Source organism: Hyperoodon ampullatus (assembly GCF_949752795.1).
Source record: "Hyperoodon ampullatus genome assembly, chromosome: 9".
NCBI lineage: Eukaryota > Metazoa > Chordata > Mammalia > Artiodactyla > Ziphiidae > Hyperoodon > Hyperoodon ampullatus.
Window position 1 is genome coordinate 107,490,644 of NC_136922.1, and position 26,793 is coordinate 107,517,436.

General features: G+C 43.7%; 1 protein-coding gene across 1 annotated transcript in view; it reads left to right on the forward strand.

The window, feature by feature from the left end:
- Nucleotides 1-569: 569 nt before the first annotated feature.
- UBE3C (ubiquitin protein ligase E3C) overlaps nucleotides 570-26,793 on the forward strand; it is a gene marked incomplete at its 3' end in the record, with an annotated part of 112,929 nt that continues 86,705 nt past the window's right edge. The window contains exons 1-3 of the mRNA XM_079710952.1: nucleotides 570-1,037; nucleotides 22,966-23,019; nucleotides 26,508-26,582. Coding sequence (XP_079567078.1) covers nucleotides 972-1,037; nucleotides 22,966-23,019; nucleotides 26,508-26,582 — 195 coding nt within the window. The 5' untranslated portion in view covers nucleotides 570-971. The remainder of the gene's footprint in view (nucleotides 1,038-22,965; nucleotides 23,020-26,507; nucleotides 26,583-26,793) is intronic.

A 26,793-nucleotide genomic window follows, 5' to 3' on the forward strand; every position in this document is an offset into this window, starting at 1 on the left:
AGTTATGTTAACTGTATGTATGCATACATGGTATACTTTTATACACGTGCATGTATGTGATATACATTTGTATCTATGTATGATATATACGCGTATATATTGAAATATGTGAGCATGAAGTTCACACATAACTGGGTCACAACGTTAAATGATGCACTCTCTACGGGCATTAAGTAATAAAGCTGTTATTTTTTCCCCTCAGATCAGTCAAGTTTGGTATCATTGAAAGCGTGGAGCCCGCTTCCCAGAAAAGTGCACAAACAACATCCTAGTCCTACTCCGGGGCGCAGGCGCCGTCGGCGCACTGTGGAGACACGATTCATCCGCACCGCTCGGGACGCGCGCCCCCGCCTGCCCCCCACGCGCCCCCGCCCCGGGCACCAGCGCCCCCGCGGCACCTGCTGCCCCCCCTCTCCTGGCACCTGCGCCCCACCTACGCGCCCCGGCCCCGCCCCTCATCCCTCCCGCCGCAGAGCCTGGCACCGCCGCTTCTTCCCACGCTCCGACGCGCCGTCGATGCGGGTGCGCGCACGCGGGCGAGGCGCCGGGAGCAGCGCCGCGGCGTCGGGAGCAGCGCCGCGGCGTCGGTGTCGGGCGCGCGCACGCCGGCGGGACGGCGCACGGCAGCGGCGGCGGCGGCCATTTTTCCTCCCGGCAGCTCCTCCGGGTGCAAGTGCGGGGTCTGCGGCCCTGCCGGCGCTCGGGCTCGGCCGGAGCGGCGGGGAGGCGTGGATGAGGGGGGAGGTGGCCGAGGGCTGCCCCCAGTGTCGCCGCCCCTCCCCCCCAGGGCAGTCCGGGCGGGCAGAGCGCCGGCGGGCGCGGGCTCGGGGTCACTTCCTGGCGCGGCCTCGTCCTCACCGCTCCCCTCACGCCGGGACCCTCCCCCGGTCGCTGTCCCCGCCGGGGACCCTCCCCCGGGGCCCGCCCGCGCTCTCAGTGTCGGGCCCTCGCAGATGGGATAGGCTGTAAAGATGTTTAGTTTTGAAGGGGATTTCAAAACCAGGCCCAAGGTGTCCCTGGGAGGCGCGAGCCGGAAGGTAAGAGCGGCCTGCGTGCGGCAGTGCCGCGGGGCTGGGCGGGGCCGGCCGCGAACTCCGGCGGGACGGCGGGCTGGGGGCTGGCTCGGGTCTGCGAGGGGTCCATCCCGGCGGAGGGACGCGCGGGGGGCGGGCTGCGGGATCACCTGCTCCGACGGCTCAAAGCGGGTCTGGAAGGAAAGCTGATGGGAAAAAGGGCTTTGTGGACCGGAATCGCCCAGAAGCTGCAAGGATGCTGAGGGTGGACGGCCTTTTATACTTAGGTAGTGAAAAACTCGGGGCAAAGGGCAGAGTGTTTCTTTCAGAAATGAACTTTAGGTACTTTATCACACTTGACTGATGGTGATTGCTTTTAGAGTACTACGTGGGGTTCTTGTCTGTTGTAGAAAGTAAGTAGAATGTATTTGTTCATGACAACAGTCTCTGAAGTTGAGGCGGAACTCCTCATCATAGGCCACGTGTTTGAATCCAAGGCCATGAAACTCGTCCTTTACCAGCCTTTTGGAAACATTTCTGGAGAGACTCTAGCACTTTTTTTCTGTTACAACTGGTCGTATGATTATTCTTAGGATAACAGTTTAGAATAAGGGCGTACAAACTAGTTACTGTGCTATCCTCTCTGATGACTGGCATATACTGATTCGGTGCAATTGCTGACAAGTAGTTCAGCGTCAGTGTTGCGTCATTTGCTTGCTTTTTACCACTTGTCCACTGGATCCCTTCCCTGCCTGTTTTAGTTTTATCAGACTAAAAATAAAGTGTGGTCGCCCTTGCTTAGAGTGTTGGAAAAGTTCAAGTGAGTATAATTAGCGGGTTGTTTACTAAATAATTTTCTAAAGTGTTCTTTCAGTGGTTCGTCTATTCTTTCTTCTGTATAGTGTATTCTGTGTGTTACACTTAACGACGGGGTTGGCACATGGCTGAGCGGATGCTCAAGTCCATGTAAGAATATCCGCTTTAAATTGTACTATGGGGGTATGTGCATGATGGTTTCTGAGGGTAGAGGAGGGGAACCCAGCAGGGATTTGGGAAGGAAGTGTGCTGATAATTTACAAGCTTTGGGTTTTGCATGATGGTGATTGGTTAGAGGCTGCAGAACTAGGTGCCAGACTAGGTGCTGTGTAGGTGTTGTGCAGGGCTGGCGTGGGTCACATTCAGTGGCTTGGGTATTCATGAAAATTCCAAATGAGATCAAGGGACTTATGCCATTGGAAGGGGCCTTGGAGAACCTCTGGGCCAGATCTAGTTTACAGGTGGGATAAAGAGCTGTTGAGTGATTGCACAGCGACATAGCAAGCTGGGGACAGGTCCCCACCTTAGAATCCATGTCACCTCACTTATGTAGGACCTTGTGACTTCTGTTACAGACAGGAGTGCCCTGGCAGGTCCTGCTAGGGTTTTGATCCTGTTTTCTCACCAAGTAACACATCTCTTCTTTAGGGAAAATAGTTATCTGTTGGTCAGAATCTCAAGGGGAGATTACACGTCTTGCTTTTCAGCTGTGCGAAACAATTTTTTTCCCCTTTTTACCCCCCTTTTCATTGAGGTTTAGACTTAACATACAGTCAGGGTCACAGACATTATTAAGTGTCTGTGTCTTAGGCCATGGCCCCTAGAAGCCTGAGGAGGAAATCCTTGTGCAGGTGAAATTGAGGCGGGAAGAGGAGAGGGCAGGGGACAAGGGGTTTTCTCGGTTGGAGTTTATCTTTAGCCGGATCCCACCGACAGCTCTGGAGCGTGGCTGGCATCACAGAGTTGTCCCTTCTTGAGGGGAGGGGGCTGGCATTTTGTATCCCCGTATCATTTAGTCGTTGTCTGCAGGCTGCCCCTGGGGTGGGTGGGAGTGTAATTCTCCAGAGAGGGTGGCAGTAAGGAGCCCACCGCAGTCACTCTGCAGTGGCTGGAGGGTGGGTGCATTGGCCTGGTACCGGAATCTGGGCAGGGAATTAACTGTAGGTTCGGCTGGCAGGCTTTTCACACATGAACACACCCGTGGGCCCACCATTCCCATCAAATAACATGCCCAGCATTCCAGAGGCCCCATCTGCACCCTTCCATTCTAAGCCCCCCTACCCAAGGGTAACTACTATTCCGACCTTTATTACCACAGATCAGTTCTGCCTGTTGAACTTCTTGTGCGTGGAGGCCCCTCTTTTTGGACTGGCCTCTGTGGCTCAGCATTTGGTCTGAGAGGTGGGATCCATCGTCTTATTCTGGTTGCATTGTCTGAACACAATAGCACAGTTGATCTGTATTTGTTGTGTGTGTCTCTGGGTGGACACATGCCCTCACGTGCTGCTCACACGTTCCACGTGGGTTTAGCTGCAGTGCACTCTGCCTCGTTCTGAGCGTTTCAGTGGCTCCACTTCCTTGCCAACACTTAGCGTTGTCAGTCATTTTAATTTGGCAGTTCCGGTGGGTATGTAGTTTCATTGTAGTTTTAATTTTGTTTCCTAACAACTAATGATGTTGCGCACCCACATATGCTTATTTTCCTTAATTCTCTTTGGCTGCGGTATAAGTCCTTTGCCTCATTTAAAAAACAAAAACTTAAAATGATCTTTCCCCCATGTCTTAAATTATTGTTTGAAATTTTTCCTTCTTAAGTTTAGTGGAAACTGAATAGTTGCCACTTTTTGAATAAATACATCTTCCCCCCCCCCCAAAATTAAATGAATATTTAAAATGTTTATTTGTAAAGGTTCTTTGAAGGATCTGAAACATTGTAAGGAAAAGTTCATGCCCTCATTGTAATCTTGTTGGGGAGATAAGACTTACACAGTTAAACATTAAATAACAATAGAGCGATTACCACATTCTGGGTTTTCCTTGGGCTGATTCAGGAAAGAATAGAATTGGTTGGGGTTTAGTCTTGAAGGATGCGTGGAATTAGGGTAGCTGGGAAGCCAAGGGTATTCCAGGTGGGTGGCAGGGTATACATTGAGTAGGTATATACTGGATTGGGTAGGTATATGCTGAGTCTAAGTCACATAGATTTCCACTTTTTAATATTTCTGAAGTCAGGATACATGGTGGCATGACATAGTTTATTGGCAGTATTTTTTTCTGTTCTTGGTAGTGCATAGAAGAATGAATATCTTAACGGTCATTTGATTACAAGTATAGAAATCCACTGTTATTAGCATCTTGCCTTAATGTGGTTCATTTGTTACATTGATGAACCAATAGCAATACATTAAGATTCATTCTTTTTTTTTTTTTTTTTTTTTTTTTTTATGCGGGCCTCTCACTGTTGTGGCCTCTCCCGTTGCGGAGCACAGGCTCCGGACGCGCAGGCTCAGCGGCCATGGCTCACGGGCCCAGCCGCTCCGCGGCATATGGGATCCTCCCGGACCGGGGCACGAACCCGTATCCCCTGCATCGGCAGGCGGACTCTCAACCACTGCGCCACCAGGGAGGCCCTAAGATTCATTCTTTGTGTTGTGCTTTAAGTGGGTTTTGACACATGTATAATGACATGTATCTGCCATTACAGCATCATAGAGAAAAATTTGTTGCCCTAAAAATCCACTGTGCTTTACCTATTCATCTTCTCCCTTATCCCTCACACACTGCTGCCCCCAGTCTCTGGCCACCACTGATCTTTTTACTGTCTCCATAGTTTTGCCTTTCTAGAATGTCATGTAGTTGGAATCATACGGTGTGTAGCCTTTTCAGATTTGCTTCTTTCACTTAGCAGCATACATTTAAGTTTCCTCCATGCCTTTTCATAGCTTGCTAGCTTGTTTTTTTATCTTATTTTTTATTAACAGACTATTTTTGTAGAGCAGTTTTAGTCTTAACAGAAAAAACTGATGGGAAAGTTCAGAGAGTTCTCACTCCATCTTCCTTCCACATTGTTTTCTCTATTATTTCTATCTTGCCATAATGTGGTACGTTTGTTACAATTGATGGACCAATATTGATACCTTATTATTAAGTCAGTTTATATCAGGGTTCAGTCCAGGTGTTGTATGGTCTGTGAGTTTTGATCTTTTGAGACTGGCTTCTTTAACTTAAGAATATGCTTTTAAGTTTGTTCCAGGTCTTTCCTGGCCTGATGGCTCTTTTTTTTTTTTCCCCCTCTAAGTTGCTGAATACTGTCCATTGTCTGGATGTACCATAGTTTATTTGTCCCTTCACCTGCTGAAGGAAATCTTGGTTGCTTCCAAGTTTTAGCAATTATGAATAAAGCTGCCATAAACATGCACATGCAGGTTTTGTGTGTGGACATAGTTTTCAGCTCCTTTTTGTAAATATCAAGGAGCGCGATCGATCGTATGGTAAGATTATGTTTAGTTTTGTAATTAACTGCCCAACTGTATTCCAAAGTGGCTGCACCGTTCTGCGTTCCCACCAGCAATGAGAGTTGCTGCTGCTCCGCATCCTCGTCAGCATTTGGTGTTGTCAGTGTTTAAATTTTGGCCATTCTAATAGGTGTGTAGCGGTATCTTATTGTTTTAAGTTGCATTTCCCTGTTGACATGTGATGTGGAGCATCTTTTCACATGTGCTGATTTACCATCTGCGTATCTTTGTTAAGATGTCCAGGTCTTTATCCCATTTTTTAATTGGGTTGTTTGTTTTCTTACTGTTGAGTTTTAGCAGTTCCTCATACACATTTTCAATGTATTTGTATATATTTGGCAGATATAAACTCTTTTCAGAGAGGCCTTTTGCATATGTCTTCTCCCAGTTTTGAGCTTGTCTTTTCATTCTCTTAACAGTCTCTTGCAGAGGAGAAGTTTTTAATTCTAATGAAGTCCAGTTTTATCAGTTTTTTTCTTTCATGAATTGTGCTTCTTATGTCGTATCTAAAAAGTCATTGCCAAACACGATGTCACCTGGTTTTTCTCCTGTGTTAACTTCTAGTAGTATTATAGTTTTGTATTTTACATTTAGGTCTGTGATCCATTTTGGGTTAATTTTCGTGAAAGGTGTTAAGGTCTGTGTCTAGATTTATTTTTTCTTTCTGTTTTGGCATGTGGATATCCAATTGTTCCAACATATTTGTTGAAAAGCTGTCCTTTCTTCATTGAATTGCCTTTGCTCCTTTGTCAGAAGATCAGTTGGCTGTATTTTTGTATGTCTATTTCTGGGCTTGCTATTCTGGTCCGTTCATCTATTTGTCTGTTCTGGATTTTTTTGTTTTGCTTTGTTTTTGCCAATGCCATACTGTCTTGATTTCTGGAGCTTTATGGTAAGTCTCAGCGTCAGCTAGTGTCAGTCCTCCGACTTTGTTCACATTTTTCTTCAGCATTGTGTTGGCTTTTTTGGGTCTTTTGCCTTTCCATATCAACCTTAGAGGCAGTTTGTTGATATTCACAAAATAACTATTTATATATATATATATATATATATTTTTTTTTTAAGCCACTGTATTTTAGGTGTATTTGTTGCATTTGTTTTTATTGAAATATAGTTGATGGTACAATATTACATAAGTTACAGGTGTACAATAGTAATTCACAGTTTTTAAAGGTCATACTCATAGTTATTATAAAATATTGGGTATGTTTTCTGTGTTGTACAGACTTACTGGGATTTTGATTGGGAATGTGTTGAATCTGTAGATCAAACACGTTAGGAAGAATTGATCTTGACAATATTGAGTCTTCCTATTCAACATGGAATGTCTCTCCATTTGTGCAGTTCTTTGATTTTATTCATCAGACTATTGTAATTTGCCTTATATAGACCGAAGTATTTCTTTTTTGGGGGGGTGCTAATATAAACAATACTGTGTTTTTAATTTCCAGTTCCAAATGTTCATTATTGGCTTACAGGAAGGCAATTTTGTTTTGTATTTACCTTTATACCAATTTCTCCCTATTTCCCTCACCCCTATCCACCCAGCCCCTGGCAGCTACTTTTCTATTCTCTTTTTTGACTTTGACTTTTTTTTGTTTTTTTGTTTGACTTTTTTTTTTTTTTAATATTCCATGTATAAGTGATACCTACAGTATTTGTCTTTCTGTGGCTTATTTCACTTAGCTTAAGGTCCATCCATATTTGTACACATGGTAGAATTTCCTTCTTGGCTGAATAATATTTTGTTGTGTGTATGCACGACATCTTTATCTGTTCGTCTGTTTGATGACCACTTAGGTCTTCGTATCTTTATTATTTTGAATAATGCTGCAGTGAATATAGTGGTGCAGATATCTTTTCAATACCTGTTTTCATTTCTGTTGGATAGCTACCAAGAAGTGGGATTGCTGGACCATAAGGTAGTTCTATTTTTAATTTTTTGAGGAACCTTCATATTGTTTCCATAGTGGAAATGTTATTTATTTATTTATTATTATTAGTTTTTAATTTCAAATACTAGTTCATTGATGGAATATGGAACAGCAATTGACTTTTATGTGTTAATCTTGTATCCTGCAGTATTGCTATAATTACTTATTAGTTCCAGGAGTTTTTTGTTAATTCTTTGGGATTTTCTGCAGAGATGATCATGTCATCTGTGACCAAAGACAGTTTTAGTTCTTTCTTTTTTTTTTTTTTTTTTTTTTTTTTTTTTTTTTTGTGGTATGCGGGCCTCTCACTGTTGTGGCCTCTCCCGTTGCGGAGCACAGGCTCCGGACGCGCAGGCTCAGCAGCCATGGCTCACGGGCCCAGCCGCTCCGCGGCATATGGGATCCTCCCAGACCGGGGCACGAACCCGTATCCCCTGCATCGGCAGGCGGACTCTCAACCACTGCGCCACCAGGGAGGCCCAGTTTTAGTTCTTTCTTCCCAATCTGTATAGCTTTTGTTTCCTTTTCTTGCTTTATTGCATTAGCTAGAGCTAATGATGTCAAAAAGGAGTGGTAAGAGAAGATATCCTTGCTTTGTTCCTTATCTTAGTGGGAAAGTTTCTAGTTTCTCACCATTAAGTATGATGTTAGCTGTAGGTATTCTGTGGTGGTTCTTTATCAAGTTGAGGACGTTCCTATCTATTTCTAGTGTGTTGAGAATTTTTGTCGTGAATGGGTGTTGGGTTTTTTGTTTTTGTTTTTGTTTTTGTTTTTGTGGTACGCGGGCCTCTCACTGTTGTGGCCTCTCCCGTTGTGGAGCACAGGCTCCTGACGTGCAGGCTCAGCGGCCGTGGCTCATGGGCCCAGCCGCTCCGCGGCATGTGGGATCCTCCCGGACTGGGGCACGAACCCATGTCCCCTGCATCGGCAGGCGGACTCTCAACCACTGCGCCACCAGGGAAGCCCGGTTTTTTTAATTTACTTTTAATTTTTATTTTCTTTTTTGGCCACACGGCGTGGCATGTGGGATCTTAGTTCCCCAACCAGGGATTGAACCTATGTTCCCTGCAGTGGAAGCACGGAGCCCTAACCACTAGACTGCCAGGGAATTACCTGGGTGTTGGATTTTGTCAGATGCTTTTTACTGTGTGATCATATACTTTTCCTTAGTCTGTTGATGTGATGGATTACACCAAGGGTTTTTTGAATGCTGAACCAGCCCTGCGTACCTAGCATAAATCCCATGTGGTTATGATGTATAATTCTTTTTATATGTTGTTGCATTGAATTTGGTAGTATTTTGTTTGGGGATTTTTGCATCTGTGTTCCGGAGAGAGTAGCTTTTATTTCTCGTGATGTCTTTTTCTGGTTTTTGTTTTAGGGTACTGCTGGCCTCGCAGAATGAGTTTCACTGTAGAGCCTACCGAAACCAGCTACTGTAATTTTAATTTCCCCTTTCGATAAGTCTAGAATACTCTTAGGATTGTAAGCACTCTGATTGGTTAGTTTTATATAACTGCCCTCTATTGTGTAATTGGAGGTCTTACCTAAAATATTTTAACCTAAAAAAAGTCCATGCTATTTCATTTTGAAAAGCTGGCAGTTGATATACATGTTGTCATACTACTCTGTGTGTGTTGAAGTGGAACATAAACTGTTTTTTACACGTCTGACATCAAGTAAAGTAGAAACATTTCTAAAATCAAATTTTAAGATTTACTGTCAGAACTGGTATTATTACCTTCCTGTTTTATCTAGCAGCTCCACATCTGTTCTCTTGAATATGATTTTCCATTCTCTTCACATACGAGACCAGAGCACTGTAGTTCTCTGTAGCATATAAGGTCAGGAATTCTTGATCTGGTTCCTAGGGAAACCAAGCAAAATGGAAGGGCTGAGACTTTGTCTAATTCTCTTTGGACTTCTAATCAGGGTCTAGGGTGAGGCAAGCAACGCACGTAGGGCACAAAATTTAAGGAGGCTCTGACTCGAGATGCATAGGTGCAGGGCTTAAGGTGGCACTCGGGTTCATGGCCCTGAGATTGAGTGCCTCCTTAAATTTTGTGCTCAGGCACCTACCTGGTTTGCCTTCCCTAGGCCTGTCTGGCTTTGCACACTCCAGTGTGTGCTGATTTTCTTGAGTTACCATTAGTTGCCAACTAGGTCTCTTAACTAAGGTAATAAACAGGTCATCTCATAGGACTGTAGAAGAGCCCTCAAAAGAGGTTATTGCAGAAGCAGTAAAGAGTTTTCCTCGGTCTCTTTCCCTTTTTTCTTATAACTTTAAAGAATGCGGGCACCTAAGAGTTTGGAAGTTAAGCATTTTATTCTTTGACCGTGACCCTTATTTTGTACCACTGTGTCCTTGTTCTCCGGCCACGGCCTCTTCACGCCTCTGTTGCCTACGCCGCTTGTGAGCATGCAGGCAGGGGCAGGAGCTTCCTTCCGGCTGAGTGTCTCCGGAGTCCATCACCTTCAGTGGTGACCAAGTCAAAGTTGGGGACGCCTGCTGGGGGGTGCGGGTGGCAGCGTGAATCGGCGCAGCCTGCCTGGGGGACGGTCTAACAGCACGCGTCAGGAGTCGTAAACAGGTACGGCCCCTCTAAGTCCAGTAAGTCTACTTTTAGAAATTTATTCTAAGAAACTAACTTGACAGGTGCATGGGATAGATGCATGAGAAAGAAAAGATGATGTTCGTGGCATTACTTACAGTATTGAAAAATTCAAAACAATCTAAATGCCTAACAACAGGAAATTTGTTAAATGGTATAACAGTGCGGTGGGGTACTATACAACTGTTTAAAGTGGTCATGATCTATATTTGTTAATATTTATCATTTATTGATGTCTACTCATTATGTGTATTAAACTGTGTCATTGTTAGTGGAAATAAGTAGATTGCAAAAGAGTAGCGCGGTCTGCATTTAAATTATGTTAATCTGAACAGTCATGATCTCTGCTTTACCAGCGTCTTAATTTCCGATGAACAGAGGTCTAGTTCTCTGTGCATCATAGTGGCTTAAAGCAGCACGTTTTTGTTCTCTCACTCCGCTCTGTGGGGCAGGCATCCGAGAGCAGCGTGCAGGGTGGTTCTGGCCTAGGGTCTCTGGAGGCTCAGGCATCGGAAGCCTTGCCCGGTGCTGGGGGAGCCACTGTGGGGCTGGCTCATGCCTGTGCCTGCAGGCCAGTGATGGGTCCTGGCGGGAGGTGTCAGCTCCTGCCACTCGGACATCACCTTAGGGCTGCTTGAGTGTCCTCCTGACCTGGCAGCTGGCTTCCCCAGAGCCAGTGACGCAGGGGAGCAGGGAGAACGAGGCAAAGCCTGTTCCGAGGGAGTCCTGAAAGTCACACGTTGTCACTTTTGTCCTATTTTATTTGTCAATCCAGTCCACACTCAAGGTGAGAGGAATCAAACTCCACCAGTTTGGAAATGTAGCAAGGAAAGAAGTTGGTAAACTAGGAACAGCTTAGAATTCCCGTCTCCCAGGCGAGGCTCCCTGACTGTGAGCTGGCCTTTCCTGTGAGCTGTTAAGCTCTTGCGTTCCTGCATGGTCTTACCTGAAATGTTATGTTAGGCAGTTTATTTGAGTTAAGCACCTTCCTCAAAAAAGCCTCAGAATCATGAGAGGCTGCCATTTATTTGCAACAATTTGAATTCACTTAGATCATTTATCTTTTTAATCCAACCACCCTTGGAGAAAAGGGGGGAATATACAGGGGAGTGAGTAATACCGGAATGAAAGTGTTTGGCTTGTCACTTTGACAGCCAGAGGGCAGGAGGTAGATGCATCAGGCCCTTGGAGAGAGTGGGTGAACTAGGAGAGCATCAAGGTACATTTCTGGGCATCTGAGAGCTGCTTGGGGCGCCTTGTGCCAGACGGAGGGAGGAAGCCTGTTTCCCTCCTTTTCCAGGGCCTGTTCTCAGGGCCCCGGGCGGGCGGCATCATGTCAGTGCCCTCGGCTCTCGTGTGCTGGACGGCAATTCTTACCACTGTTTACAGGTTGACCGTTGTTGCCACCAGTTAGAAGATCAGCACGGGCAGAGGTGTCCGACCCTGGAGAGCTGGCAGTCACCTACAGACTGTTCAGCTGGCTGGAGCGGGGGTGGGCGAAGAGAAGGCTGGGGAGACGGGCAGTCGGGCCAGGTCATAAAGGAGCACCTTGGGAGCCACTGAAGGCTTCTGAAGCAGTGAAGTGACCCTGAGCAAATGCAGGTTTTAGAGAGACGATTGTGGGGCAGTGCAGGGGCTGGACACCAGGCGAGAGACAGGCAGCTGTGGTTGTGCGGAGGAGTAGTGAGGGCCTGAAGCAGGCAGCAGGAACTGAGTGGAGGGGTGCAGGGCTAACGAGGAGCCAGAACTGATGAGCTCTGGGGGACAAGCATCACGTCAGGTGTCAGTCTGGGGTGACAGGAGTGGACGGTGACCCCATAATCCGACACGACGCTGAGTTCCTAGGGATGTGTTCAACGTAAGATGCTTGGGGTTGCTCAGTAGGCAGGTGGGGTGCTAGTCTGGAGCTTCAGGTAGAGACTGGGAGTCGTTGGTCCATCAGTAGGTAACAGTTGAAGTTGTGAGATGCTCTGGAAAATGTTCTGCTGAGAAGACATGTGGGCTCAGGACAAAACTCCGAGGGATGCCAGCGTTCACAGAAACAGAGAAAGAGGGGCACGCAAGGGAGAGGTGCTGCTGGGACCAGTACGTGGCCAGCCAGCAGGCGTGGCGGTGTGCACAGACGGTAGTACTGACTGAGAGGCCTGAGCAGAGCAGAGCTCATCAGAAAGGCAGGGCTTGCTGGAGGACCTCAGACCTTTTGTACTGGTTTTGAGGTTTTATTTGCTGTAGCTGTGACTGTATCCTGTGGACTGACCATAAGACATTTATATAAACTCTAGGTTATTCCAAAGCTGAGGATCCAATTGTTCAGTCTGTTTTCTAAAATTAAAATTTCGTTTTCTTTTTTAAATTACCATGCATGTTCTGTGTATGAGCTGTGTGTGATGAAGTAAACATGTTTATCCTTTACTTTTGGACATTTAGGTTGTTTCTATTTTGTTCTGAACAACATCTTTATAGCCAGTGATTTATAATTATTTTTTAGGATACATTGCAGAAAGAAGCTGAATTGCTTGGTCAGTGTGCACATAGGCTTTTGATATATTTTGTTCTCTAGAAAAAATTATATCAATTTCCATTCCCTGGTCTTAGCAGTTAAGCGCTGCCTTAGCATCTGTGCAGTTGCAGGGAGCCTCCGAGGGCACTTTCTCTCCAGGGTGCTTCTGTTTTCTCTCCTTATTTGTTAGTTACCTACACTGCATCCCTCAGGGTTTGTCCTCCTGCTTGCTGTATGCTCTCGCCTCTTCTAGACTCCTTCTCTGTGAGGCGGAGGTGTTGGCATCCCGTAGAGGAAGAAATCAGGGCTCAGAGATTCCAAATCATTTAGTGAAGTATGTGAACCCTGGTCTGGATGTTGGATGTTGTGTAGCCTGCACGTCTTGTGTTGTTTCTCGCTTTGCTTAAGCTCTCCTTTAACTGCTTGGCAAGTTGAGGACCATGTCCTGCAGGCACTGAAAGGATGGCTTTAACAATCCTATGTCTTTTTGAATTAATTTTTCTTATAATGTAGCTTTAGTGCTCTCTTTAACTTTTTTAGGCACATTAGTAAACTCTAGTGTGTTGGCAAGCAGCACAGTTCATAGCACATCTTTACTGTGAAAGATGAAATGTAAAAAGTAAAATGGGGGCTTGAAAAACTGCTTATCTTCCTAACCAATTGTCTGCAACTTATTCATCTTTTCTGGGCTTCTCATTTTCACGTCTTGTAATGGGAAAGTCATAATTCTTGATAATGAGAAAGTTAGATTATCACTAATCTTCCTTGGTCTAATAACGTTTCCATTTCTAATCTCCAGTCAGTGGCCTTTAAAAAAAAGTTACTTTTTTTTAAATTGAAAAAGTTGTAAAAACTGAGACTCTCCTAAAGGGCATATAATGAAGTCTTCCTCTCACTGAGACTCCAAACTTCCCCACTCTTACCAGTTTCCTCAATCTTTTCAAAACTAGATTAAATATAAATAAACGTGTGCCCCTAGCTTTTGAAATAACAGTGAGAGCTACTGTTCTCCTCAGCACTGTGTCTTAGTGACGATTCCACACCAGCACCTTTAGATGTAGTTTCTCTTCATGGATGCATAATATTCCACTGAATGGTTTGTATCATAGAACCACTTTCCTATTGATAGATGTATATGTGCAGGTTGTTTCCAGGGCTTTGCTAGTAAAACAGTGCCATAATTAATACACAGTTTTGGTGTAAGAAAAGAAGGTCTTTAAAAAAAAAAGAAGGTCTTTTGGAATTTATTGTAATGAGATATAAACTATTACATTTTATTTTGGTACTTCATTTTTTTAAATAAATAAATTAATTTATTGGCTGCATTGGGTCTTCATTGCTGCGCATGGGCTTTCTCTAGTTGCGTCGAGCAGGGGCTACTCTTCATGGTGGTGCGTGGGCTTCTCCTTGCCGTGGCTTCTCTTGTTGCAGAGCACGGGCCCTAGGCGCATGGGCTTCACTAGTTGCAGCACGCGGGCTCAGTAGTTGTGGCACACGGGCTTAGTTGCTCCACAGCATGTGGGATCTTCCCAGACCAGGGCTCGAGCCCGTGTCCCCTGCTTTGGCAGGCGGATTCTTAACCACTGCGCCACCAGGAAGTCCTTTGGTACTTTATTTTTAAATGAGCTCTTCTCACATTTTATGCTCTTTACACATGTTAATATGTTCATAAATTTTGTTCTAGTCTTTTTTCTATATAGTGTTTGAATTGGGAATCATATTGTACATTGTTTTATTTTTTTTAATAAATTTATTTATTTATTTATTTATTTATTTTTGGCCATGTTGGGTCTTCATTGCTGTGCGTGTGGGCTTTCTCTAGTTGCAGTGAGCGGGGGCTACTCTTTGTTGCAATGTGCAGGCTTCTCATTGCGGTGGCTTCTCCTGTTGCAGAGCACGGGCTCTAGGCGTGTGGGCTCAGTAGTTGTGGCTCATGGACTCTAGAGCGCAGGCTCCATAGTTGCGGCGCACAGGTTTAGTTGCTCCACGGCATGTGGGATCTTCCCGGACCAGGGCTTGAACCTGTGTCCCCTGCATTGGCAGGCTGATTCTCCACCACTGTGCCACCAGGGAAGCCCTGTACATTGTTTTATAAATATGATTTTTAGTAACTTATTACTGTATTTTGATGCACTTTTAAATATTTGCATGTATGTGAAGTTGGTTGCTGTTGTATTTTCATAAAGGTTCTTTCTTATAGGTCTGTAAAAGAAGGAAAAATCCACAGATCATAGGTTGTGCATTATTTACAAATAAAACTTTTGCTAAATTTTCACATTTTAATTAACTCAAAGTATTTTACTTGAAATTCTTCAAATTGTGTAAAACTGTTAGTATTGTGTTAGTGCATGAGAGTGGGAACATATACTAACTTGAAACAGATGTGAAACTGATTGTTCTATTTACATTGGTAAATGGAGTAAATTGCTAATGGAAAATATAATCCAAATATTTTGGAAACAAAGGAAATCTCACAGTTTTTTAAAAATCAAGGTATTAATAAACATGGCTAAATTTATTTTTATAAGTGGTTAGCAGTCAATTTGAGCATTTGGTTTTATGGAAATTGTCATGTTATGTACATTTAGTTTGACCTATACTCAAATTTTTGACCATAAATTTTTTTTTGATTCTGATGGTTAATGAAATCTAATTTAAACTATATATGACTTACTTTTTTAAAACTTCATTTTGTTCCCACTAAATTAATTTGCATGAAGAAAGCATTTTCCCCCCTTTAGAAAACATCTTTGTTAATGGTATTTGTGAAGTTTGGCCATATTTAATTTTCAGAGAAGATAAGATAATGTGCCTAAGGCTCAAAGATCAAATAGAGTAGTTTGCTGTAATTTACTGTTGTTTACATATTGATGAATAGGGCTAGTGTCACAGCTGTGGAGGTGAGAGATTAGCATTGAAAACAACAGGTTTGCTATAGGAACAATAGGTTTAGTCATTCCCAAAACAGTTGATTCAGTGTACTTTATGAAACTGGTATATAACTGGGCTGGGAAACCCTAACTTGTCTAGGCCTGTAGACTCTAAAACGTAAAAGCTATTTTCAATTATAATAAATTGAAACCAAAAATTTGTTAAGAATGAAAATCTAAATGTGCGTTTTACTGGTACCCTATTGTTCTCTTCCTCCCAGCCACTTAATTAATGAACTTATTCTTGGCTTTGTTGAGCTGTTTATAAAAACTTACGTTCTGGAGTAGCTTCATTAGTATCTTATTCTAAAAAAGTGAGAAAGTAGTACACATACTTGGATAATAATTCAAGCAGTAGAAAATAAAGATTCAAATAAAATGAACATCTCCCTGCCTTTCACCCCACCGCTCACTCCCCCGGTTCCTGATCCTTGTAATGGGTCTGTGTTCCCAGGTTCTTCCCTGTCCTCTCAGAGCTGTTTTCTGCACATGGAATCACTGAGATGTGCACTCTTCTCTTGTTTGAACACACGCTAGAGCACGTTGAACAGACTGCTGTGCTTCTCCCTCCAGCACTACGTCTGGGCATAGTTCCAGATCAGTACAAATAGATCTGCTGCATTTTTCAAAAAGCTGTGTATGGGCTTCCCTGGTGGTGCAGTGGTTAAGAACCTGCCTGCCAACGCAGGGGACATGGGTTCGAGCCCTGGTCCAGGAAGATCCCACATGGTGCGGAGCAACTAAGCCTGTGCGCCACAACTACGGAGCCTGCGCTCTAGAGCCCGCGAGCCACAACTACTGAAGCCCGTGTGCTACAACTACTGAGCCCACGTGCCACAACTACTGAAGCCCGTGCGCCTAGAGCCCGTGCTCCACAACAAGAGAAGGCACCGCAATAAGAAGCCTGTGCACTGCAACCCAGAGTAGCTCCCGCTCGCTGCAACTAGAGAAAGCCCGCGTGCAGCAACAAAGACCCAGTGCAGCCAAAAATAAATAAATAAAATAAATTAAAAAAAAAAAGAAGCTATGTACGATACTCCGTGTAATGAGTGTTCTGTTATTTAGCTGTCATGTATTTTAATGGCCATTTAGGTTGTTTTCAGCTTTTTTGCTAATTTAAACAGCACTGTGGTACATTTACTTGTGTATGTGCCAATAATATTTGTAGCTTAAATTTCTAGAAGTGCTAGGTCAAAGGCTATTTTTATAGATATTTCCAAATTGCCCTCTAAGGAGATACATCAGTGTAAGAAAGTGGCTGCTGTCCATCTTCATCTCAGTGTGTTATCTGAGGTTTAAAGTTTGCCAGTTAGATGGGTTAAAAAGCCTATCATTGTGTTTTAATTGCATTTTTTCCTAAAAATGAGTAAAGATGAAGTTCTTATGTTTAAAATATATTTTTGTTTATTTCCCTATGTACTGTTTATAGCTTTTGCTAATTTTACTATTTGATTGTTGATCATTTATTTATTTTTTAAATAAATTTATTTATTTATTAACTTATTTTTGGCTGTGTTGGGTCTTTGTTGCTGTGTGCGGGCTCCCTCTAGTTGCGGTGAGCGGGGGCTACTCTTCGTTGCGGTGCATGGGGTCCTCATTGCAGTGGCTTCTCTTGTTGCGGAGCGTGGGCTCTAGGCGTGTGGGCTTCAGTGTCGTGGCACATGGGCTCAGTAGTTGTGGCTCGCAGGCTGTAGAGCGCAGGCTCAGTAGTTGTGGCACACGGGCTTTGTTGCCCTGCAGCATGTGGGATCTTCCCAGGCCAGGGCTCGAACCCGCATCCCCTGCATTGGAAGGCAGGATCCCAACCACTGCATCACCAGGGAAGTCCAGTTTGTTGATCTTGTAAAATTATTACTGAGAGCTTTTACAAATAGTTGGTTTTGCAGTGTTACAAATATTTATTCCCACTTTGTCAACTTTTTAAGCCTTGGGTATGGCATTTTTCTGTCTAGAAAGTTTTAATTTTTATGGGGTCAAATTTATCATTTAAAAAAATATATTTATTTCTTTTATTTTTGGCTGCGTCGGGTCTTGGTTGCGGCGCGCGTGGGCTCAGTACTTGTGGCTCGTGGGCTCTCTAGTTGAGGCATGCAGGAAGTTTATCATTCTTAAATAAGTTAATAGACTTAATGTGTGGTGTGATATTTCTTTCTTAAAGCAAGTCTTCCTCCACACTGAGATTTTAAAAACAATCCCCATGTTATTTTCACGTATTTTTATAGTGCTGTATATGTATATAAATCTCAGGTCCATCAGGAATCTATTCTGATATGAAGACTTAGGGATACAATGTCATTTATTTAGGCTACTCAGTTGTTGTGACACTGTTTATTGAATAGTACATTTTTCTCTGCAAATTTGAAATGCCAGCTTTATCAATGGCTGAATCTCTGTTTTTATTTATGTCTCCCTGGAGACCCTCTGACAGTGACCTGTCTGCTTCTGTTTTAGCCTTATTAGTGTAGATCAACGTTTGTCCCTGAGTATGGAGTGTGATGATTCCGGTGGTACGTGAGAGAACATTAAAAAACATGGTAATTTTTTTTTAACTGTTATTTTAGCAACTTTTTTTTTCAGTGGTTTGAGAGACGGCAGTTTTATTTATTTGTTTGTTTGTTTATTTATGGCTGTGTTGGGTCTTCATTGCTGCGCACGGGCTTTCTCTAGTTGCCATGAGCGGGGGCTACTCTCTGTTGTGGTGTGTGTGAGCTTCTCGTTGCCGAGCGTGGGCTCTAGGCGCGAGGGCTTCAGTAGTTGTGGCACGCAGGCTCAGTAGTTTTGGCCCATGGGCTCTAGAGCGCAGGCTCAGTAGCTGTGGTGCACGGGCTTAGTTGCTCCGCGGCACGTGGGATCGTCCCAGACCAGGGCTCGAACCCGTGCCCCCTGCATTGGCAGGCGGATTCTTAACCACTGCGCCACCAGGGAAGCCCTGGAGTGCTTGTCCTGATGAGGCAGGCGTGGGCGCCAGGGATGGACTGCTTCTCTAGCCCTGGTCCACACGGCTAGGGTGAGCTCCTGGATGCTGACTCCCGTCGTGCACTGTGGTGGGTTTGTTGGTTTGCTCTTTTAGCAGCCTGGTGAGATTTCACTTTGAGAAGTTAATAGTTATTTACTGGTCCGAGCCATGTGTAGGCACTCAGAATTGCGAGTTAGGATCAGGCCTATGCCTTTATTTTTCCGACCTGACTGCTGGGCCTGACATAGTTTGATCATTCATTACTGCTGTTTTAAGGGATGGGTTTTGTTTTGTTTTCTTATTTTCTGCTCTTCTTCAGAATAACCACAGCCCGACTGGCCCTGTGTGGCGTAACCTGCTGAAGAGTGACCTTCCATGGCATTTGGTGGCCACATCTTTGAGGATGGTGCCCGTGTGGCCTCCAGGATTCTGACTAGTGCAGATACAGTCGTTTTCTGCATGTTGAGTAGTCAGCCCTGTGTGCTGGGTACCCGTCTGTGAATGTGAACGCACCCGTTCATCGTGTGGAGGAATATAGTAGTGGAGGTCATCTTCTCTTCATGGAAGAGATGACATTTAAGCTGAGTCTCACCTAAGGCAAGTGGGCGCTTGCCAGGTGCGTGTCAGTGCCAGGAGGGAAGGCCAGGCTGGGGAGGGGTGGGGCGTTTGAGACTTGGAGGGTAGTTGGGGGGCACGCCGTGCTGGAGGCGCAAGAGAAAAGAGGAGGAGGTGTTTGACCGGAATATTCCTGCGCCAAGGCTGTGTTTGAACTTGACCCCTTAGAACACACTGGCCGTTCTCAAATTACGGTCTCAGATAGGCTACCATGAAGTAGGAAAATAAGACCAGCGTGGTAGGTTTTACATAACTTTGGTTCATGTAAATAATTGAGCATTGAGAAGAGATGGTTCTGTCTAGTGTCCAGTGGTCTTTCAGGAAATGAGTATTAGATATTGCAGTTTTTGTTTGTTTTAAAGGCGTAGCAGCCCTCTATGCAGGTAGAGGGTGGGAAGCCACAGAAGGAGTTTAAGCTTAAGTCATGGGTGATTTGAACTCTGGATTTTCAATCCATACTTCTTCCCTGTTCTTTGTTACCTGTTGACTGACTTGTCGGTCCCAGAGATGTCTCAAGGTCAGTGAACTTTAGCTTCATCGTTCTCTCCCTTCCATCCCATGCTGTCTTGGCATATGGCTCACCTAGCCAGAGATGGGGGTCTCCCGTTCCCTCTGGATGCTGGCCTCGAGGTCAGCCCAGCCTCTCCCTCCAGCCCTGCTTCCTGCCCAGCGCCCCCTCTCGTGCCTCTGCTGCTTCCCGTGCTCCCCTCTCTGCTGGGATGCTTTCCATCTTGTCATCCTTCTGAGCACAGCCTTCCAAGATTTCTTTCGAATTCACCTTTTCTTCTGAGAGTTCTCTGAGTCACGGAGGTGGAGTGTCTGTCTTTCTCTGCGCTACCTCGTCCCCGGTGCCCACCTGTATTGAGGTGTGCACTCCCAGGGGCGGGGCCGCTCCTGCTGACTCTACTTTATTGCTAGTGTCTAGAATCGTGTCCGGCCCATGGTGGGTGCTCAATTCATAGGCTTCTTCTGCTCCCACCAGACTGTGCGCTCCTTGGGAGCAAACACTTTTATTACTTTTAAAATAGCCAGTGCCGGGGGCTTCCCTGGTGGCGCAGTGGTTGAGAGTCTGCCTGCCGATGCAGGGGACACGGGTTCGTGCCCCGGTCCGGGAAGATCCCACATGCCGCGGAGCGGCTGGGCCCGTGAGCCATGGCCGCTGAGCCTGCGCGTCTGGAGCCTGTGCTCCGCAACGGGAGAGGCCACAACAGTGAGAGGCCCGCGTACCACACACACAAAAAAAAAAAGCCAGTGCCTAGCATGACGCATGAGTCAGCCAATATTTGTTGAGAATAAATTCCTCTCCTGTGCCTCGTTTGAATGTCTTTTGAACAGAGACGGTCTCTGAGTTGGGGAATATAGGAAGAAGCTCCGGTTCTGATGTGGACTTTGGTGGCTAGCTCAGGGGCCGCGTATGATAGTGTACGTAATGTATAGATGGCGATTGAGCGCTCTGCCACACTTTTCTTTCTGGGCTGAACGGGCTTTCGTGGCCACCTCTGTGTCCCAGGCCTTTGCGCTTGCTCACTGCGCCGTTCCTGGGCACTCGGGGCCCTTTGTCGCTCACCCCCTGCTGCTCCCCGTGCCTCTGAACTCGTGGCACATTTGGGTGACCCCAGTTTCTTTCTGTGGCCTCCCCTCCCCACCAGCCTCCTTTCCGATATATCTTCCAAATTACCCGTGTATTATGATGACAAAAGAGTTTTAAAAATGGCTCAGAATGTGAAGTAATATGATCATACTTAATGTTGTTTTCAAAGTAAATAGCACACGGCTCACCAGCTCAGGCTCTGGACCCGTCTTGAGTTTGGATCTCGGCTCTCCCGCTCTTGAACCTCGCTTCTGTCATCTGTAAACAGGAAGAGCAATAGTGCTTAAACCGCGCTGGGTTATTCTGAGGAACACGTGATGAACCACATCCTCGGGTTTAGAACGTTGCTTAGCACGTGGAGGGTCAGCCCTCAGTCCGTGTTAGTTGTCTGTGTGCTGGGGCACGGTGCTCGGGCACAGAGGAGTCAGTGTTGGCGGCAGCTGGTGCTGTCCTAGAGTCTCCTGTCCCATGTGACTGACGCGACCTGTGGGGTTGGTTGACCTCCCTAGCAGACCTTTCTCTCCTCTCTGTAAAATATTTAGGGAGCATGAGTACTCTTTGAAAGACCTTCACATCATTTTAAACTACAGTTGAAATCACATATAAGGGTTTATGTGTGTCCAGGACTTTGGATTTCCTTGCTATGCTTATTTTATAATTTTTGAAATGAGCTGTTTTAAGTAGGAAACTTTACAGCCCCCAAGCACAGGTAAGAGAAGTGACCTTCCATTTATACGGTGTCCTATGTCCAAGGATTTTAATCTATAGGTCATCAAAGGGTAAGGATATTCATCCTCAACACATTCAGCATTGCTTCTGGTGCGTTCATAGCCATCTCGTATCGTATGCTTCAGACTTAAAGTATTCACTTAGAATCCAGTTATGCTTTTTGATAATTGGTACCTATTTTGATTTTTAAAATACTTCAACCTCAGTGCTGTGTTGCAGGTATTCAGAAGTGCTTTTCAGCTGTTATGGTTACTCCTTTTAGACTGCTTTTCTGTACTTAAAGGAAATGTTCGTTTGTTCGTTCATTTTGTAAATATTTATTAACTCCCTACATGTGGCAGACATTGAAGCCAATGATAGGGACCTGGTGGTAAGAGACAGGCCAGGCCCTCAAACCCAGAGGGCTTTTAGATTAGTGACAGCTAAGCTTATGTGTGAAGTCAATTTGGTGACTGTTTTGCTGGCATGTACCATTTTTTTAAAAGTAAAACGTGGATTTAATTTCAGACTTTAAGTATATTTTCTCGTAGTTGTAACAGCATGTATCATTTTAAGAAATCTTAGCTCTATAACTATAACCAAGTAATGAACATATATTAAATCTGATTAAATGGAATAGAAGGAAGAGAAATTACAGACATATATTTACCACTCCTATTCATAAATAAAGATAATGACCAGAAATATGGCTGTATTTTTATCTAGAAGCTTTCCATAATTCTGAGCACTTTTTACTTTAGATTTTTTCATTCCTCCTCCTCCTTTTAATTAATCAGTTAAAAACGAAATATTTTTCTGACCTTTGACTTGTGATAAAGACTTTTTATTTGAATTCAAGAAATGAAATTCTCTGTAATGGAAAATATCTGGAGGATTTATTTCTTTGGCTGAAAATTTTGTCAGTTAGAAACTTTTCGCTCTACACGTTATGTATTCTTTCACATATCAAAGTATTATTTTAAATTGGCTTCATTACTTGCTTTCTGACTATTCTGATGAGTTGTATGTTTGTGTTAAGAAATTTAGGTTTATTAATTTCTCTAATTATTTATATGTTGATGTCTTAGGCCTTTAATTTTATTTTGGATTAAATTTACAAAAATAAAATACCCATACAGTATAGACTGGAGTGGTTCTGGGGCGGGAGGAGGGTCGTCTGTAAGTATTTTTATTTTATTTGAAATGTTTAACTTTCCCGTTTGTTATTTCAGTTCCTTCTACATATCAAGTAATTTTATTCGAAATATAGTTTTACTTATGATGAAAAGAATTAAAATTTTTTTGATAACAATAAAAGATTGATTTTTTTCACTGAAATTTTTATTGAGATAATTGTAGGCTCACATGCAGCTGTTAGAAATGATACAGAAAGGTCTGTTGTTTGCATTGCCTAATTTCCCCTGGGGTTTGTATTTTGCAAAGCTGTAGTATGTGCTCACAAGCAGGATACTGACATTGATACAATGCACTGATCTTACTCAGATCTCCCCAGTTTTACCTGAACTAACGTGTGTGTAAGGAAATCAGATTTTATTCTTAGAAAACTACTGAAATACTACAATTAGATCTGTGACCCGGGGGTGGGGGTGAGGGAACCATTTAGGCTCTTGCGCCTCAGATTTCTTACTAAGTCAGATGGTTTGATTGGATGATCTCTAGAATCCTTTGGGTCACAACATTCTATAATTTTTGTATGAGAGTATTTTAGAATTTGAAATTATAACCTTTATCTTTTCTCTCTTTTTTGTGTTTAGGAAGAAAAGGCTTCTCTTTTACATCGTACTCAGGAAGAAAGAAGAAAGAGGGAGGTAAAAACAGTTTTGTAATAGTCCCTGTAGATAAACATTTTTCCATGGCATCTAAATAAATCATTGGTTTTCCTGTTTTATATATTAGCTATATGTATGTTATATGTATGTTAAATTTCAGAAACATTTCTGGATTTGTTGGATTTTATGGTAGGTCATCTATTCTGGAACCAATGTAGAAAAGATGGACTAAAAGAGCAGTTTCCAGAATAGAGGGAGAAAATAGGCTTTCAGTTCACTTACTTGCTTATGATATGGCTTCCAGAAGATGTACAAGTCTCGTGTATAGTGTTCATGTTTTGTCAAGCAAAAGGAGAAAACTCCCTGTCAAGGCAAGTTATCTTAACTATTTGTGAAGAAGCTGAATAAATGAAAGGAGCTAGTGACATTTGGCGTTTTAGTCTTTATTTTACATTTTATCTTTCGGAGGTAATTTCTTAAAATGGCTTTACTTTGTTGATTAATCAGCAATTGTGGTGTCTTATGGCCTGCTTTTCTAGGTCATTTTTTGTTTTGTTTTAAAATAATTCATCCATTCCTTTAACAAATATAAATTGAGAGCTTGTTATGTTCCAGGTACTTTTCTGCTGGCTGGGTGTATAGCTAGGGAATAAAACAGTGTTTCTCCTGGGCCGTGGAGCACAGATGTTCCCCAGGATCCGGAGATGGGGACTAGGAAGGTCTGCTTTGGATGTTAGGGTTGAGGGAAGGCGTCCCTGAGCTGGTGAGAGCCCAGTGGCTTTCTGAAGGATGGAAAAGAAAAGCTGTGGAAAGCTGGAAGAAGGGCATTCTTGGTCAAGGGAACAGCAGACGCACAAACGCTCAGGCAGGGTTTCTCAACCTTAGCATTTTTGACATTCTGGCCAGGTAGTTCCTTGTTGTGGGGACTGTCCCGCGCACTGCAGGATGCGTAGCAGCCTCCCTGGCCTCTCTCCTCTAGAGGCCGAAACACTCCCTACCCTGCTGAGACAACCACGACGTCTCCAGGAATTACCAAACGTTCCCTCGGTGGGAACTGCCCTCACTTGAAAATCACTGCGCAAACAAACAAGAAAGTGTGTATTGGTTGGTGTGTTTTATCTTCTCTGAAAATTCTCCGTCAGCCGTCTCTCCCAGCCATGCCTCTGCTCCATCCTCCCTCTCCCCCTCCTCTTGGACTCACATGACAGAGATGTTTGACCTTTGCATTATGTCCTGTGTGTCTCCTGTACTCTTTTCAGTAGATTTATTCTTTTGAACATCTATGCTTTGGTTTGGCTGTTTTCTTCTGATCTAACTTCTGATTTACAAATTATCTCTTTTAGTGATGTCTGATTGTTAAGTACATCCATTGAGTTCTGAATTTCAGTTTCTATTTGAGTTCTAGAATTTTCTTTGATTCTTTTATTTCCCAGTTCTCTCGTCTTTTCATTTCTTGCACGTAATTGTAGATTTTTTTTTTTTTTTGTTGCTGTACGTGGGCCTCTCACTGTTGTGGCGTCTCCCGTTGCGGAGCACAGGCTCCGGACGCGCAGGCTCAGCGGCCATGGCTTACGGGCCCAGCCGCTCCGCGGCATGTGGGATCTTCCCAGACCGGGGCACGAACGCACGTCCCCTGCATCGGCAGGCGGACTCTCAACCACTGCGCCACCAGGGAAGCCCAGATTTTTAAAGATAATGTTTACTCTCCAGTGTTTGGAATTCCTGTGGGTTCGTTTTTATTGTTTGTCCTCTTGATTTTAAATTCTTGTCTTTGCCTGGTTATTTTGGTTGAACACCGGACATTGTATGTTCCAAACTGAAGCGATATCTTCAGGCTTAGAATATGGCCTCTTCTTTTTGGAGAGCATTGCATTTGCTTCTGGCAGGCAGTGGGGGAGGGATGAATCCCCTTTAAAACAGGGATGAGCTAATCTGAAGCTGGCCTCCAGGCCTTGTGAGGACTCGCCTGTCCTCAGCGCACCTGCCAGAGAGCTGGAGTGTTCCTGAGACTCTTCCCCAGCAAACAACTGAATGAGTAAAAATAAGTGTTTTGAAAATGCAATGGATGTTATATGAGTTTTTAATTAAGTGCTGTTAGAGTCATCATAGTTATGAATAGATTCCCAAACTAGGTTTAAGCTCAAGGATTCCCTTGTTGTAACCATTTGAAGCTCAGAAAGTACACTTTTGTGACCTGATGGTATGTTCTCTAATCCGAAGATTGCATGAGTGTGTATGTGCCTTTCAAGCCTGGTAGGTGGCATTCATAGAAGATGTGAAACATTGTCATGTGTTAAGACAGAGTACAGATTTTCGTGTCACACCTGAGTTTGCTCTCTGACTCATATCTTTTGGCATCACTTAATCTTTATGGAAGTCTCGGTTTCTGTGCCTTTAAAACAGGAGTAATGCTCACCTGTAAGGTTATTGTATGAATGCATGTGAAGTGTCTCTCTTAGGGCTGGCACATAGTAGGCTCTCAGACACTGTTAGCTGCAGTGGTTACAATGATGATGAAGAATACATATTTTTGCTAGGTCACTGAAAGTTTTTTTATTTTTTTAACATCTTTATTGGAGTATAATTTCTCTACAATGGTGTGTTAGTTTCTGCTTTATAACAAAGTGAATCAGCCATACATATACATATATCCCCATATCTCCTCCCTCTTGCCTCTCCCTCCCACCCTCCCTATCCTACCCCTGAAAGTTTTAAAGACAGAGTCAAGTTGATAAAAATTGGAGTTTTCTGCTTGGAAACAAAGTGACCTTTAAAATAGGTGCTTTTGTTTGCATTTTTTTTTAATACTTAAAAACTTTTAAAAAAAGAAGTCTTCCTATGCTGGTAGAATTGTAAAATAATGTAGCTGTTTTGGAAAACAGTCCAGTAGTTCCTCAAATGTTAATTCCATGCTTAGATATACACCCATGAGAAGTGAAAACCTATGTCCCCACAAAAGCTGGTACATGAATGTCCACAGCAGCATTATTCATAATAGCCCAAAGTGGAAAGAGCTCAAATGTCCATCCGTTAATAAGTGAATAAACAAAATGAGACATGCATACAGTGGAACAGCCATAAAAAGGAGTGAAGCACTGATACATGGTGCAGCGTGGGTGAACCTTGAAAACATCATGCCAAGTGAAAAAAGTCAGACACAAAAAGGCCACATATTATGATTCCATTGTACATCATGTCCAGAATAGGCAGTTCCATATAGACAGAAAATTGATTAGTGATTGCCAGCAGTGGGGGGTCGGGGTGGGAGGACAGAGACTGAGGGATGAGTGGGTAAAACCCTGGGTGCAGGGGTTTTATTGGGGATGGGTGATGAAAACGTTCCAAAATTAGACAGTGGTGATGATTGCACAACTTTGAGTGTATTAAAAATTGGTGAATGGTACACTTAAAAGAGTGAATTTTGTGGTACGTGAATTATGTAGCTGTTTTTTTTTTTTAAGTCTGAACTAGTATTTGTCATTTTCACTGATCCTGACCCATTGTTCCCTCCTCCCTGCATTATTCAGGAAGAAAGACGAAGATTGAAAAATGCAATAATTATCCAGTCATTTATTCGAGGCTATAGAGACAGAAAACAGCAAGTAAGTTTGTTTTTAAACTGAGAAGGAATTAGAAAGGTATGAGAGAGCTTATTTTATTTTATTTATTATTATTTTTTAATAGATTGATTGATTGATTGATTGGCTGCGTTGGGTCTTCCATTGCTGTGCGCGGGCTTTCTCTAGTTGCTGCGAGCGGGGGCTACTCTTCGTTGCGATGCAAGGGCTTCTCATTGCAGTGGCTTCTCTTGTT